A 16814-nucleotide genomic window follows, 5' to 3' on the forward strand; every position below is an offset into this window, starting at 1 on the left:
CCCATAGGCCATGGAAGAAAAAAGGTAGATTTTTTTCCAGCAGCCACCTCCACAGCAGTATAGATGTGGTTTTCCTGTGCGGTGCCATGAGCACAGGAGCAGAGCATTGCTGCTGTATCTGCAGCAGAATGAAGAGGAGCTCTGTAGGATCTACCCCTTGCCCAGCAGAAAGCATTTTTTACAAAGAAACATCAACATGGCATATATAACACTTCACATGTGTGCTATTTTGGTTTTGCTAAATGAAAACAAATCTAATAAAAGGGACAGAAAACAATGCACTGCAGGAGAAGCAATTTTCATTGCAAATCAACTGTTTGGATCAGTCTGAACGGATATTATGTGATAGGTGTTTTACAACAGGCTATCATGCTGGCACTCTAATAGGGAGAATCACTTACAGTGGTGTCATTTAAATGACAGAACTTCATATTTATCTGTCAAAAAAAAAAAAAAAGAGAGAGAGAGAGAAGAAATTATTAGACTGCTGGGATCCGTATAGTTTTTCATTGTATGATGCACATGGAATTACTTAAAACATTGCTACCATGAGGTGGCTGTATGTGGTTCAATTATCTTTTTCAAGAAGCTTTCTGCTGTGGTGTTTACTGCAGGAATAGTCTGCAGACATGCTCCTCACTAGCCATGAATTGCAGCCACCAGTAAGGAGAAATGCCATTTTGAAACCTGAGGGCAGGCCAGGCTGTGCACACTAATTTTTGTTATGGGAACCTTACTCCCTCTGCCCTTTATGAAGTGATTGCTTGCATCTTCGCACAGTTTTTGCCTGCCTTGTGTGAATATATTCTGGGCAGGGTGTCTTTAGAAGGAAAGCTTCACCAAAATGTAAGAAGCTCTTGAGAAAACTGAAAAAGCATGCTGTATCTCACATTTGAATAAAAGGTATAATTTTGGCAATGGGATGTGCCTTATTTTTTAGTTTCAAAACCAGCTCAGACCTGGCCAAATGAGGGGACTGGGAATTTAAGTTCACACATGGGTGACTGCAGGTTTCTTAGAGGCTGGCAGGTAGACACTGCAGACTTCTAGGTTAGACTGTCAGAGCAGCATAATTGTCTGTTAAGATTGCTGTTCTTCAGTCAGGCACTGGGGAAATATGCAGTGTCAGGACCAAAAACAAGTCATTTGTTACAGTTTTCATCTTTGGCAGCAAACATGATAACAACCTCCTTCACTCAATAACTGCATCATACTCAAAGCCTGCTCCACTCTGTGGACTGAATGAGGATGAGATCCTGATCAGAAACTAACAAACATACAAACAAAAACAAAAACAAACAAACAAACAAAAACAACAAACAAAAAGCAACTCAGAGGAACCTGTCATTCAAGATTCTAGCTAAAGACAAAATGTCTTAATCCTGATCTGAGTGCATGGTTAAGCTGAGGAAGGGAGCACCTTTGGTGCTCCACATTAACCATATTTTCTGTACTCCACCTTCCACAATGGCATTGCCAAGTGAAATCACAGGCAGCACAGGCAGCATAATGTCTGCATCTCTCCACAGAATGAAATTAGCCCTAAGAAGATGCAAAACCTACCAGCAGAATTATCAGGCTAAAAGTCTGCAGATGCGTTTTCAGGGTGGATTTGCATTTATTTACCTGCTTGGGGCAAGTCAGGATTAGCAACTATTGCCTCACTGTGGTGGAGTAATTTAACCTACACTTGTCATAAACTACCCTAGAGAAAAAATAATGATGGCAGGTTGGGGCTATCCAACCTGATTAGCTGAGTTTAAATCAGCTGTTTTGCTGGTCAGGTAGCAAGCCCATGGGCTGCCTTGTGTCACATAACTTTCATCTAGTAATCCGTTGTCAAATGAAGGATCATCTGGGACCTGCCGTTGTTACATACATGCTCTTCTGCTACCATGAATCTAATTTGGTAGTTACTGTATTATAAAAATACCCTTTTTCTTCTCAGCTCCTTTTTTGCCCTGAGGAGACTGTGAAAAGCCAGGCTGATTGTAACCCAAAGTGAATGTGATGGCAGACAGGTGTCACGAGTACATAAGATTGTGAGGGATAGCTCTAGTTAGAGATAAGGTGAGGGAGATTTCACACACCACTACAGCAAATTCAGTGCTGCTCCTGCACATTACTGCTCTGAAAAGGCAGTTACTGTCCTTGTTGTTCACAGCAGGAGGAGGTTCAGGGGTGACCAGCACATAAGGTTCAGCATGCAAGCAAATAATAGGAACAGCACAGGAAAAGAAGCATAACATCATTTTGTTGTCATTATATTTTTTCTAGCTGTGAACAATGTTTAATAGTAATTTGTTTAATTTGACAATTTATTTTATTTCTATTGTCTCTTAAACAATGAATAAAGCAAGGAAAGTTTGTATGATATACTATTTTGTCTTCTGTTTTTATTGTGTGTAATTGCAGGACACGTTCATATCACTGACTTCAACATTGCAACCATAGTGAAAGGCTCAGAAAAGGCTTCTTCTATGGCTGGCACAAAACCATATATGGGTAAGTTTTCAAGACAATTTAAAAGATAAAAGAAATTTCATATATTAATGTGAACTAATGGTATTTTAAAAGGATTTCAACTTATAAAACCACATAATAAATAATAAATGTGATTTATTTATTTATTTTTATAGCACCTGTGTATTGACAATGGAAAATATCAGAGAGGAAGGAACTGGACAGAGACTTGGTCTCTACAGTGCTTTTAGTCAGGTTCTGTTTGGTTTTGTGAAGCAAATTCAGGAGAGGCTCATCTGTTATTTTGTGCAAACCCCTACAGCTGGGGACAAGAATACATGATTATGTTTGCACTGCTCTCACTATGATCTAGCAGAGAACATGTCATGTCATTTAAAAAGAATTTAGGCACATCTTTAATTGCATTGCTTTGTTGAATTCTTCAAAAAAATTGTCTGCTTAATTAGAGTCCTAGGTAACTACCCACTTAAGTGTTTGACCTGTGGTGTTAAGGGGCATTTTATACATTTTAATAACATATTTTAAATGCATAGATTGAAGGCTGGGAGAGTAAAATGCAGTTCATCTGTCTTTGTGTGTCTGTAAGTTAAGCATCTTGGATAAGCTAATGATTCAAACTTCCCCTGCAGATGAAGGACAGAAGGCATCTCCTAAAGATTGTTTGTCCCACCAAATTGTCCACTAGCTTCCATGACTAAGAATAGGAGTGATTTGTCCTACCTGTGACTTCCTACACATCTGCTGTTTTAATTTTCTATATGCAGAATTGCTCTAACATGAGGAGATGATTAGCTAGAAACTATACATATTTTGGTTCTAGAAAACAGATATGTGTGTCTACAAGAGACTTTCGCTAACAGGCATGCTCAAAGCACATGTTAAAACCACACAATGGCAAAATATCAGAAAATTACCATATTCTGAAAATGTCATTCAGGGAAATGAAGGTCATTGTGTTACCTCACTTATGCATAATAACATAGAATAAAAGTGTTTGCCCAAGAAATTGGAATTAATCCACTGTGCATTTTCAGAGCAAAATATGCACTGTGTAAACCTTCATGTAGATGAATCAGGCAGGCAGCTTCAGGACACCTCTGTACCAGCTGTGAACATGTCAAAGCAGTCCCAGGCACTGGAGCAGACTTGTCTTTTTCAGAAATAGCTCTCCTGTTTGGGGGATTAATAGGATACAACACCATACATGTGACCAGAATTGGCCACTTGCCCCTATGCCCAGAGTGCTGACCTGATGCTGGGCAGCTTACTTCTACAAATGTACTTAAAACATGCCAAGAAATATTTTATGTAGTCATGACTCAAGCATTTAAGTGATGCAGAGAACAAGACTTCAGACAAATTTTCTGTGTTTTGCACTGGTTAGCTCTAGCTGAGTGTCTGATGTCCTTTACTTAGAAAAGATGGCCAACATGGCATGGGCATCATATATAGAATGTGAGGAGACCAGATCTGTGCCAGTACCTGAGTGTTCAATGCTGCACCACAGGTTCCCTACTGGATGTGGTGAAATGAGAGGGGGAGAGATGCTGCAACCTCACTTACATCAAGAGCTTTAATTTTAAAGAATTCACTTGAGTGGTTTTGCCAGCATGTGGTGGTTTTATTCATGGAAAATAAACAAAAAAAATATTCAGAGAACAAACAATTTTTCTCTCTAAGTAATTAGACCTTACCCCAAAACCTACAGACAAATAGCCATACAATTTACATGTTCAACTGATTACACTCACTGAAATGCCTTTCCACGTAGGATGAGAGGAACATTAAAAATTTCAAAAATTTTAAGGATTGTAGTTTTGCATTTCTATGAAAAGTTTGTCTAAAGTTTCATGCATTCTGCTTAAATAGCTACCTACAATCTTCTAGTAGACATAGTCATTAGATGTGCAAATTCTTATTACATAGGTTATTCAAAAATAGTCTTGAATAATAGACATTTTGCAGCAGCTCAGATTCAGAATAGACATTTTGCACAGTTAAATGTGATGATGACAGCCGGCATAACAATAGAGTCTTTTCTGAGATTTAATTTGGTAGTCAATTAAATGACTGTTTTGATGGCCTTACATTTTTAATCTTGAAGCGATTGCACAGTTTTACATTAGAAAGCATAATTATTATGAAAGCAGAAGAAAGCTGAGTACTTGCTTAGGGGTCAGTTAGCGTTTTAGCATCTGTCTGTCACCGTCTGAATGTGTGTAATGAAGGGATCGTCTGGCTGCTAATGATCAGAGGCAGATTAGTTAAAGCAGCTGTACAAAAATGTGAGTATTCTTCAAAGATTCTGTTGAGAGTTAACAGGAAACTTAACATCTTTTGGAGCATCTTTCAGCCCATCTGCATTCATAGGTGAACACCATCTTTTTGTTCATTAGTGGCCTTTTTTTGCAGACTTTTCTCATGAGAGAAAAAGAAAAACCTAGTTTTTAACAACTGAAAGCACAAAAATTTTTAGCAAGTGCTAAGTAATTTGTTATTTTAGAGATAAAATTGCAAGAAATAACTCCATCCTTTTTGAATTCCAAGTCTCCAACTCCACCTTAAGGAGGAAGAGTAACCTGTTCTTTGTTGAGTTGATATTTGCAAAGAGATGGTACAAGGAAGGGAAATGTTGAGATTCATCTTAAGAAAAGCGTCTATTCAGTGCAGAAACTCTCAAGCCCCATCCATTCTGCCTAAACTCCACTTAGATCCCTCTCTGTGGTATTGCCCATTTGCTAGAAAATTCAGTAGTTCTTGTACCCAGTAGGAAATGCTAATCTCTGGCTTAGGTATGTCCTTAGAAACATGCTTTGTAATCACCTCCCCATCTTAACATTGTGACAAATAGTTTATATGACCTAAGTCTGAAGTGCCACAATAGCTGAGCCAGGGTTGCCACTATCTTCTCCTCATTCATTCTCCCTTTTCACCTGTCTTTCTCACTGCCTCATCCTCTTCCTTCTTGATAGAGTGTGTCAGAAACCTTCACTGAGCCAGTGCAACTTATTATGGCAGAATGCTATCTCCTTTTTCCTGGCAGTGGTTGTGGTGGGTTTTTGCCTTTCCTAGGTGCTAAATGAGCTAGAGGAGTATTCCCAGAAATCCCAAGCTGACCCAAGGTGTTACAGAGCTGGAGAGGGGGAGAGATGAGAGTAAGAGCAAGACTTTTCCTTCACAAGCTGCTGAGGTGTTATCTAGGTTCACCTCAGTTCATGGAGCTATTCTGTCCCTTCCTCCCTCATATCCAACAATCTCACAACAAAATAAACAGTAAAAGAAAAATGCTCTTTCCCTTTTTGTAGAGACTATAGCACCATCCACCAGCACACTTTCTCTCCCATGCACCTTGCTCACCTCTTGGAAATATAAAAATACTGCAGAAGTCACAGGTTCAGTCTCTGCTACTCAGAAAGAGTCAGAAGAGTCATCTTTGCATTTATTTGGAGCTGTGAGAATGCAGAAAAGCTTTTAGAACTGTTAACTTCCTCTGCTTTGTGTGAAAAGTGATGGGTGAGGATTTTCTGTTGCACAAGTTGGGTATCAAAGCATCAGCAAAGAGCTTGACAGGCATGGTTAGACACATGTCAATGGTACTGTTTTCTCTAAAAGCATTGATTTCTTTTATTTTCCTCTTAATTTTGTGAATAATTATATCTTTAAGTGAAATGCTACAAGTACTCTTCAACAACAGTGTTTAAATTAGAAAAGCTTTGTTTTCAGTCAAGATGTTCATTTAAGTCCATATGATTTCTGGCTTTAAGGCTGTATCCCAGACTTAAACGTGGATTTACATAAGCCATTTTAGACAATGACCAAAACAGGTGGAAAAAAAAAGGCATGGGGAGTGTGGCACCATGTTTGGTGACAAGCTTTCATTATAGAATCATCTAGGTTGGAAGAGACCTTCAAGATCAAGTCCAACCATCAACCTGACCTATCAAGTCCCATCACAAAACCTTGTCATGTCCACCCATCTCTTCAATACCTCCAGGGATAGGGACTCCACCACTTTCCTGGGCATCCCATTCCAGTGCTTGACCACTGTCTCCATGAAGAAGTTATTCCAAATATCCTGTCTAAACCTCCTCTGATGCAACTTGAGGCCCCTTCCTCACTCCCTATCGCTTAGCACCCGAGAAAAGATTACAAGGAGGTTAAATCATACTTTAATCTCACTGCAAGAAGACAAAGTCACCTTCAGGCAAGTCGCTTGCTGAGCACCAAAACCAAGGAAATTTAGTGGTTCCTGTAAGACATGCCTTATTCTGTGCTGGTTTTTATGGCAATGAGGGTATGAGATGTGATGAAAGCTGTTTCCCCATCTGGGATATTTATGAAGTCTTGCTCCCATGTGGATCCTATTACATTTAATCAGAAATGAGGGTTCACTCCTTACTAGAAGTACTTAAAGATTTCTCACTTCTTCCTATGGTCAATTTAAAGAAATATATAGGAAAATGTTATCTTTAAAGTCTCTGTTCCTGTTTGAAATCTGATTGGAATAGGCTGAGAAATTGCTAGGGAGCAATTCACTTGCATGCAGCATGACTGCATAATAATGGTATCAAGAAAAAATGCAGTGAATTGATATTGTAAAAATGCACTAGCTGTTCCTATTAAGATACCTATCTTGTAATTCTAAGCATTGTGTGAGTCAGCTCCCATAGCCTTTTCTTAATCCCACTTCATATTAGCCTTTCTGCCCCTAAGTCTTTCTCAGCCTGAAATTTTCCATGCTTATTTACCTATTTACTAAATAGTTACACTGAACATGATGTATCTGAACCTGAACAGTTCTCCAGAAACCTTGGTGGTTTCTCTATGTTCCTCCTTTCCAGCTGATTCATCCAGGTAAGTAAAATACCTGCCACACATAGGCAACAAAAACATGGAAACAGTGAATCTGGAAGGAATGAGACCAACAGCGTGGTGAGACAAGCTATTTCCATCTACTTCTGCAGTTTTACTTCTCAAAGCCATTGACTTGAAATGCTGAAGTTAATTCAGCTTCTTAACATTCAGGGGTCTTTAAACTCTCTGTTTCATACTCTTCATATGGCTGCAGCCATAAAATACAGTGTGTGCCTTAATTGGGCTAAAGAAACTTTTGTGTCTCACCCATGCCTGATTTTATCATTTCAAATTTACTGCTCAAATCTTCTACACCACTAGTGACTGTGGGTGCTGTCAAAGGTTTTATTGTACCAGCAGCCTTTGGAAACTCGTAGGTTTTCAGGCTGTCATACTCCTGTGTAGCAAGCATTGCAAAATGTGCTTTGAGATGCAGCTGACCTTTAACATGCACACTCTATCAACAATTGCCAACAAGTATGTATATCACCCTCCAATCTGCACTGGTAGCATGGATCAGGAAAGCCAGCACAGGGCAGGATGAAGTCCCTGGTATCAGCCTGTGCCTGGGATATTATGTTTTGGCTCTTTCTTTCAGAAGGCTGTTCATTAGGGCTGTTGTGTTTTAAAGAAAGTCTGCATTTGTCTGTCTGGAACACTATCACGAAAAAAAAGTTTCTTATATTGCCCCTCATACAATCACAGAATCACAGAATTTCTAAGTTGGAAGAGACCTTAAGATCATCGAGTCCAACCTCTGACCTAACGCTAACAGTCCCCACTAAACCATATCGCTAAGCTCTACATCTAAACATCTTTTAAAGACCTCCAGGGATGGTGACTCCACCACTTCCCTGGGCAGCCTGTTCCAATGCCTAACAACCCTTTTGGTAAAGAAGTTCTTCCTAAAAGAACAAGTTGCAAGTAATACGCTTGTGTCATGGAGCACTGGGCACCAACTTGAAATATTGAACCTTCCACCCTGGAGCAGGCTGACAAACTACAAAGCAAAATGTTAAATACTAATATACATCCAGAAAGCATTACAGATAGTACCTTTTGCTTATTCCTCACACTTGGGTAATTTAGAAGTACTAGAGTCCTATAGCGTATGATTTTTGCTCATTGAAAGGTTTCCTTTCGAATGGTGTATTTCCTTACATCTGTATGTTATTTGGGAGTGTTGCAGAAACTGTCCATTCACAGGTGACATATTTTTCTATTATGTTCTGTTTCTGGTGGTAGGGGAGTTAGAGGCTTTGGGGCTTTCTTCAGTAGAGACTGAAGTTATCCAAATAATGCACCATGTCTTAACTTCAAATCAAACTAATAAAATACATTTTATGATATCAATACACCTGGAAAAAAAATAATAAACCAAAGCCAATACATGTAATATCAGCAGTAAATTATTTGAAAAGTTTCAGCTACACCTTCCTACCTTACAGATTTATTATCTCAGATTTTCACAGCTGCTTTCATAGGTTGTTGTCAGTGTGAATAATGGCTGCATGTTTGAGATTATCAGAAGAATGTGGATTTACACAGAGGTCCACTGGGCTTTTAAAATGTGTGAGTCATCTATATCTATTAATTAATGCTTTGTGGAAGTACTATTTGGAGTCAGACGAGAACTAGTGGATGTTCTGATAACAACCATACAGGTAAAGCAAAAATATTCTGTAGGGCCAAATTTATTCCTGAGGTAGCTGCAGTATATCAGGGATAAATTTGGAGATGGATTTTCAAAATTGTTCAACGCTGGGCTTATTTGTGTTCATAATAAGCAATGCTCTGAAATGAAACAGTGCTTAGCAGGTCATTGCTTTTGGCATGCAGTAAAGGCAGTGTTTAGGTTTTTAAAAATCAAACTTTTTTCCTGTGGAGGGTTTGACTGCCTATCTACAGAGTCTCTCTGGTGATGTCTCTACCTGCCCTTTTGATCTCAGAGAAATATCACAACTTCTGCTGCTTCTGATAAGCAAGAACTGAGAGCAGACATGAGGCTTGGAGGTGCTCAAATAAAGACTCCTCTGTGCTGATGAGTTTTCAGCTTGTGCTAGCAGCACCACAGCTGAGGGGATTAAGCACTGAGCTGCAAGTGGGTATTCAGGTTTTAGTTCTGCTCTGGCATTAAATGTAGATGCACAAGTAGCTGTAAAACCTTAGGAGATCAGGAAAGATGTTCCTGTCTCCAGCCACTTTTTTCCTCTTTGTGCTCTCCAACCTGCTACTACTCTTTTCTTCCAGCGAAACTGCTAATGTAATCATTTATTTGACTATTTTAGTCAAAAATAATCAATTCAAATTTCTCTACACAAACACAAGGACAAGAATTGGATTCTGTTCAGTGGGTAAGTAAAGCAGAGGGTTTTATGAGGACAGCACTCTATGAGTGAGGGCAGGTGGGGTAGCTTGACCACAGAGCAAACCAACAAGGCATTCTGAATGCAGTATTGATATTCAGACAGTGGTATATAAAATTGATTTGAATAATTTTGATTCAAACTGTTTGAATAATTGCACTAAATATGAGTATTAAAACTATTGAGGTGTATTATGTGAATAAAGGTACAAAATCAGTTACACTGCTGTAACACTTCTAGACTTCATACCAGGAAATTGCCAGCCCAGCATGGTCAGGCTTTAAGCAGCACTTCACCTTGTATGATAGAAGTTAGCAGTTTGATAGGCTGTAGCACTAAGTCAGAAAGTTGTCCGTTATAATTTAGACCTTTTTAGCCCATGAGAAAGTAAATTCTAGGAGGTAAATTGATAGTTTACTATCAATTATGAAGTCCATGTGTAGTTTCAGGGAGAGAGAAGTTTTCTTCCAGTTTGCTCTTAAAAAGTCATCTTCTGTAAACAGAATATCACTTGTCATCACTATAGTCTGATTTCTGCTTTCTATTTAAATTGTGACCTGGAAGAATTACTGACCTTTTCTGTTTTTATTTTTCTTACTATGGTGTTAATATTTTACTGTACCTTCTCAGTCTAAGGATTTTGGAATATTATTTTAAAAATCAAGTTCACTTTTTATACAGCTCAACTTGTCATTCATTAAACCCAAGTCAGCAAAGCACATGCATGTGGCTAAATTATAACCATGCTATATGCATCAAGTCATGCACACATTTTTAAACTGGAAATCTCTAAACTTTTTGCTGCTTATCCTGTGTTAGACAAAGGAAATGTTTATACTGTATACATTGTATGTGTGTGTATATATTTACTTATATTCCTAGAGAGTAATATGTGGAAGCAGAATGATACCTGGCAGCATGGTATTCCCTGAACCTCAGTTAATGACACTGGAATTGCTTTTCCTATCTATTAAATCTCAGGCACTACATTAAAGCTTACATTACTGAGGTATGATTTGCTACATGGTAGAACGCATTTCTTTGCAGCCCCTGAAGCACACCAAGTACATCTGCTTCCTCTTACTGACATGTAGGGTCTCTGCTAAGATGCAATTTGGCCACGGAGAGCTCTATCCAACCAACTAGATGACTAATGTCAGTGCTTTCAGTCTTGATAAATGTTTTAGACATGCACATCTGAATTTGGTCATCAAAAAAAAAAAAAAAAAAAGAGAGAGAGAGAGAAAATGAGGCCAAACCATCATGCCTTTATTTTTAAGCCTATTAAAAATAAAGTCTGTCTATAAAGTCTATCTATAAGTCTATCTATTTTCAGTCTGTCATATTAATAACATTGACACAGGGCATTTTGTGGGAATTTACAGCCAGCTCTTCTGGCAACATTTACTTATGCATGGACGATTAGCTCCTTACAGCTAATCGATCTGCAGGAATCACTTGCAATTTATTGCTTAAATATACTGTAAACAAGGAGATTTGTTAGTATGTAGCAAAAGCCACTTGAAGACAGGTCTGGTTCACTTGTGCATTCATCTCACTGCACTTCCCCTCTCACCGTTTTTGCAAAGTTTCAAGGCAGCCCATGGAAGTCAGCAATGCTTCAGAATAACTGCTCTGTAAGCTTCTTAATCAACACTCAGTAGTCTCCTGTGTAGTGACAGGCAAGTACACCAGGCCCTCTTTGATTAGGTTCTTGCTAAGGAAGTGAACCTCAAATCAGTTCATCAGACAAAAAACTTCACGTTGTGCTATTTGGGATTTGTATCAGAGCCACTCCAAGCCTTTTATTTTATGTTTTAGCCTGATGAATTGTCTTTATGATTAAACCAGTATGCTCCATCAAAAATGATAACAGCTATTCTCTGTGCCAACCATTATAAGTGATGGGCCACTAATTGACTATTTTACCATGGATAGCCTTTTCAAACTCACCATTGGAAACCAAATTAAAATGGCTTGAATTTCAGAGACCTAGAGCACTTACTATTTAACCATGGTGTTCAGTGATACCTATGAATACTCAGCAGTCTTTTAAAAACCCTAGTTAAAAGCACTTTATTCTATACACAAAATGATCTTTCATAGCAAGAAAAAAGTTAAAATGGGTTTCAGTGTGTTTGCATTTACAGCTATACTCTCTTTTATTTCAAGCTTATGAAACATACCAGTTGATACTGATAACCTTCCAAAAATGGGGTATGGTGTTACCAGCCAGTTAACAAAAATTTCAGTTTTGTAACTTTTTTTTAAACTCATCTTTTGGGAAATATGCATACAATAAGAAATCCATCCTCTACATCATTTACAATGTAGATCATCTGCCTGCTGTGACAATTGCAATGGGTAGTTGTATCTATGAACTGATTTGTCAGAAATTACTATTTTTCACAAAATTATTTGGAGCTCCAAATATGGGAAAACCCCCAGAACAAGAGGATGGGTATCCCAGGAAACTGCTGTTTCTGAGATGGATGTAGACTCACTAGGTTTGCTTTCACATTCATTTTTTTTCATAGCCATTCTCTAACATGGTTTTATTCTAAAGTGAAATAACCATTTATTTACTTCCTTGGAATTATCTGCTTAGTATAGAGAGAGTCTGCAATGATATGGTATTAATAGAAGGACACAGTGAAAAAAAAAATAAAAATCACAGGATAAAGCTCTAGAGAGGGTTTTATTTTAATTTAATATTGGGGGAAAAAAAAAAAAAAGTGCCATTAACTAGAAATACATATTAGGGACAGCCATGACAGGCACTGAAACACATTCACTGCAACAAAAGTGTGAGTTCACTTTATTATTTTTCAAGAAGAAAAGCAGATAAACAGTGAAAACATGAAAGTATATTACTAAGAGAAAATAACGGAGTGGAAATTGAAAAGGAAAAATAAATCTGTGGGTTTTTAGCTCATTGTGTTGCTGAAGTTAAGTGTCCATTTGTTCATTACCACAGAAGCCAAGTGAACAGTCCCGATCATATTGCTTACTTTGTTAAAATTAGCACAGATGTCACCTTAGAATGGCAATAGTTTTGAAGTGCTCTCTGTTTATAGTTACTGAAGCCTTTTATGAAAGGTCACTGGTCACACTCCTACCACACGTGAAAAGAATTCCCTGCCTAGGCCAAAATATTGCGTGGCTTCTCAGATCTGGTTTTCAAAAGTCCCCAGTACTTTCAGTGACAGGTTTCCCATGTGTCTGAGCAGAGGTGAAGAGCCATGCAGTTTATGGTTATTACTGAGAGGAACAGGCTATAATGACCCCTTTGAGATTTCTAGCTTTAGACCCCTTCATCACCCCACTAAAGGAAGCTTAGCACGAAAATGTTCACTTGACTTTCATTAGCATCAATCAGGATGATTCACATTGTCAGTCCTCAGAAGTCTCTACTCCAATCTCCTGTTCAAAGCAGGGTGAATAATGAGGCTGGACCAGGTTTCTACTGTTGAAGATGCTCTTTTGGGCGGGTCTAGTAAAGTGGTTCTTTGTTACATCAAAGACACCTAGGGAGCCATGAAGATCCATAAGACCTACTGATTACATCACTTCACCATTTATCTTGAATTCTTTCTTGCTACTAGACTGGCTGTTATTTGATTTAGATTCACTAATTATAAGCTGTGCCATACACCATTCTACTGCCTTCTCTCTGACTGTACATGGTAATAACCACAAACCTCAACCAAAACAATGTGCAGGATCAGAACAATGTTAACACTACATATTCTTCTCCCCCCCAAAAAAACACCTTTGTTCAATAGAACTTTCTTGGAGAAAAAAACTCTTGTTCTTACAAGCATTCTCTCACTTTTGTTCCTATGAATGAACTTTTTCAGGCAGTATCCTTGCATTTAGATAGATGTATGGGGGTAAAAGACAATGTATGAGGGACATTCTTTTCATCCAGAAACTAAAGTTCTGATATGAGAAGATGCGTGCAGAAAGGGTGCACACAGCAAAGCTGTTGCCCTTGCTCCTGTCTGGTGAGCTCAACTTTTATGTTCCTTGTAAAGAACCTAAGAACCCACCCACATCAGGCTTCAGGCTGCAGGATGGCTGTCCAAGCAGAAACTGATATCAAATTCAAGTTTTGAAAATTACAAATAGACTATTTCAATGATAATCTTAAAGAAAATCAATGTAGAATTTTAACTTTCAAATTTTTTTTACTAGCTTTTATCCACCATACAGTTTATACTCAGAATTGGTTCTTAGAGGAGGAAAACAAAACAAAACAAAATAAAACAAAACAAAACAAAAACACCACATTTCTGTATTTCACAGCTACAGCTCTTCAGGTCTAGTCTAACATATATTACTTCGAGGATCTGCTGTCTTTCTGACCTGAGCAAGGATCCTGAAGCAGGCAAACTACTGAATTCTTCTGTACAGGCTAGAGGCCTTCATTTGGACCTAATGTCTCAGATCCAAAAGGTTTTTAGACTCATTAAGCACAAGCTTAGTGTGAGATCAGTATTCAGCTTTGCTAAACTAGGGAAAGGTCTTTTGATTTCAGTAGGGTTGAGATTTCTCCCTGAGAATAAACTTGTGTGTAGGAAACCACAAATCATATTTCACCTCCCAGCAGTCTCTCCTAGTCTTGCAAAGCAAGGAGTTACTCTGGAGCTGACTGAATGCAAAGAGTCAGTCCAGCTGGACCCTAAATACAGCTAACACAGGGAAAACTGGATATCTGCTTTAAGAAGCAAGAGCCCAGCTGCCCATTTTCTGACCTCAGGATGCTGTTATCTGCTTAAGGTGAGAAAACAAAGTTTCAAAACACTGGGGCTAGTGGGTAAAAGAAAGCATTTTCTGCTGTTCTGCTTAATCAATTGGTTCTGAAGCTTTTGGAACAAGCAAATAAAATAAAAGTGGATCTCAGTCACTGAATTAGCAAAACAGCTGCACTGTTCTGGCAATGTCATAGGTTACATCAATAAAGTACTCTCATCTCTACCTCACAGAAATCAGATAGTGATCCTTCACATTATTACAATGCTAAAGCTATAAAAGAAAGAATGAAATGAATATTATACCTATTTAGCTGAGTAAAAAGTCCACAAAGTTTATTTTCTTTAATGAGATATTATGCATCATCTAGGCACTGCTGGCAAAAGCCATTCCAAATGTGGCAAAACAAACAAACAAACAAACAAACAAACAAAAAAAGCAAACCTTCACAAAAGGGTGTCTATGGTGATATTCAAAATATTGCTTTAGTGCCTAATGTGAAATTTAGGAAGAATTGAGGTGCATTGATCCACTAAAGTAAAACAAGAAAACCTGTCTGCCCTCTTAACATCTATCTATAGAATAAACTACATACATAAGTAAGCTGTGCCTATACAGAGCCTTAGAAGAATGCAACAATCTGAAGTATATCTGAATATGTAACATGCCAGGTTAAGCTACCTGGTGGTGAAACAGAATTAACTCAGAAAGACAACATTTACGATTTTGTTGGCTCATGCCATACTGGATCACAAAACAACTTTACATATAGCTGAGATTCAATCTTTATCTATTCTCTAGCTTTTCATATTGTAGCAAAAAAAAATAAAAATAAAAATAAAAATGTTTACTTAGTTACCTGCAGTTCTCCTATCACACCTATTTAGAGATGGTTCTACCAGGTAAAGAATATAGGACCTTTCCCATTCTCTCATTGCTTTTTATTCTTCAGATTTGAGTTTTGTCACAATAAATTCACGGATGCCAAAATCCTCTATTGGGTTTGTCTCTTCAGAACAATGAACTCAGCTCTGGTGTTGTATATTTTTAGGTTGCCATCTGTAATGATGCACGTACTGCAAAAACTCCTCTGAAGGGAAAGCCTTTCCCTTAATTAAAGGTGCTTGTCTAGGTGCCGTACATAGTCAAATCCCAAAATGCCAGTCAGAACTAAGTGTGACCAGACTACATTATTCATTGCAATATGCACATTAGAAAGTGATGAGATGGTAATCAGGTGGTAATGTGGTACTTTGGACTCAGTATCATGGCCAGAAGAGGCTCCCATGGTAATTGCAGTCTAGCATGATGTTATGGTTGGTGATAGTGTTCAGAGAATCCCCAGGGAAAGTGTTGTTTTCACAAAGTGTACTGAGATTCTGCTGTGAGATAATTAGAAAAGCATGACTAACTTTTCATTTCATTTCATTTCATTTCATTTCATTTCATTTCATATCCTGTCTTATTTATATATGGTATTCTGAAAGAACTACAACAGCATTATTTAGTATGTCTTCATTGCTGAAATTAGCCAACTGGATCCTTGTTTTGAAAAGATCAAATTTTCCCCCTAGGAAAGTTATTTTTATGGAATCCATTACTTTATTGATAAGGTATTTATTTCCAGTCATGACAGAGTTTTTCATGGTATTAAACCAGTGTCAGGATTTGTATTTAATTACCATTTTCCTGTGTTAAATATCTTTAAAATCCCTCTGATTAATTCTACCCAAATGTAGAATTGAGGCTGAGATCTACCATGTTCAGTATCTCCATCAATCTCACAAAGAATGACCTCACGTGTAAGTATTTGTCCCAGAAAATGTATACGTTATCCTAAACATTCCAAGTCACACTTCAGTTTAGAAATTCCCCTGCTGTAACTCATTTTTATTCACAAAACATTAAATCTAAAAGGACCAGACAGGAAACAACATGAAATTGAAAAATGCTGGCCAGTGAACATTCCCCAGAAACATATAATGCAGATGATAAAATATGGGGTTTGATTTGAGAGCCAGGCATAAAGGTAATCTGGGATCCAGCTCTGACCCACCTTGATTACCCTCCTGGCTCTAGCTCTGCTCAGCACTAGGTGAAACATGGCAAGAATCATGCAATAACGCACAGCTCAAGCAGTGTGTGTGGCTGGTCAAAACCTGGTGTGTGTGTATACAGAGAGAGACCTTGCTTTGGTGGAATACTGTGTGAGAGTATTGCATTGTAGAAGAACCCATCCAGAGTTGACCCTTCCCTGCCTTCTAACGTTTCGGCAAAACAACAAACACACAAAGCCCAGACCACTGCCTGTTGTACAAAAGCACTCATTGCCAGTGAACCAAGGCACTAAAAATG

At 38.1% G+C, this 16814-nt stretch overlaps 1 protein-coding gene across 2 annotated transcripts in view; it reads left to right on the top strand.

Moving 5' to 3' along the window:
* Positions 1-16814, top strand: part of STK32B (serine/threonine kinase 32B) — a 178855-nt gene that overhangs the window by 130960 nt on the left and 31081 nt on the right. For both annotated transcript variants that reach the window (XM_032186412.1, XM_032186411.1), the window contains exon 6: positions 2416-2505. In XM_032186412.1, the coding sequence (XP_032042303.1) occupies positions 2416-2505 (90 nt within the window). The remainder of the gene's footprint in view (positions 1-2415; positions 2506-16814) is intronic.

Source organism: Aythya fuligula, chromosome 4, assembly GCF_009819795.1.
Source record: "Aythya fuligula isolate bAytFul2 chromosome 4, bAytFul2.pri, whole genome shotgun sequence".
Lineage (NCBI taxonomy): Eukaryota > Metazoa > Chordata > Aves > Anseriformes > Anatidae > Aythya > Aythya fuligula.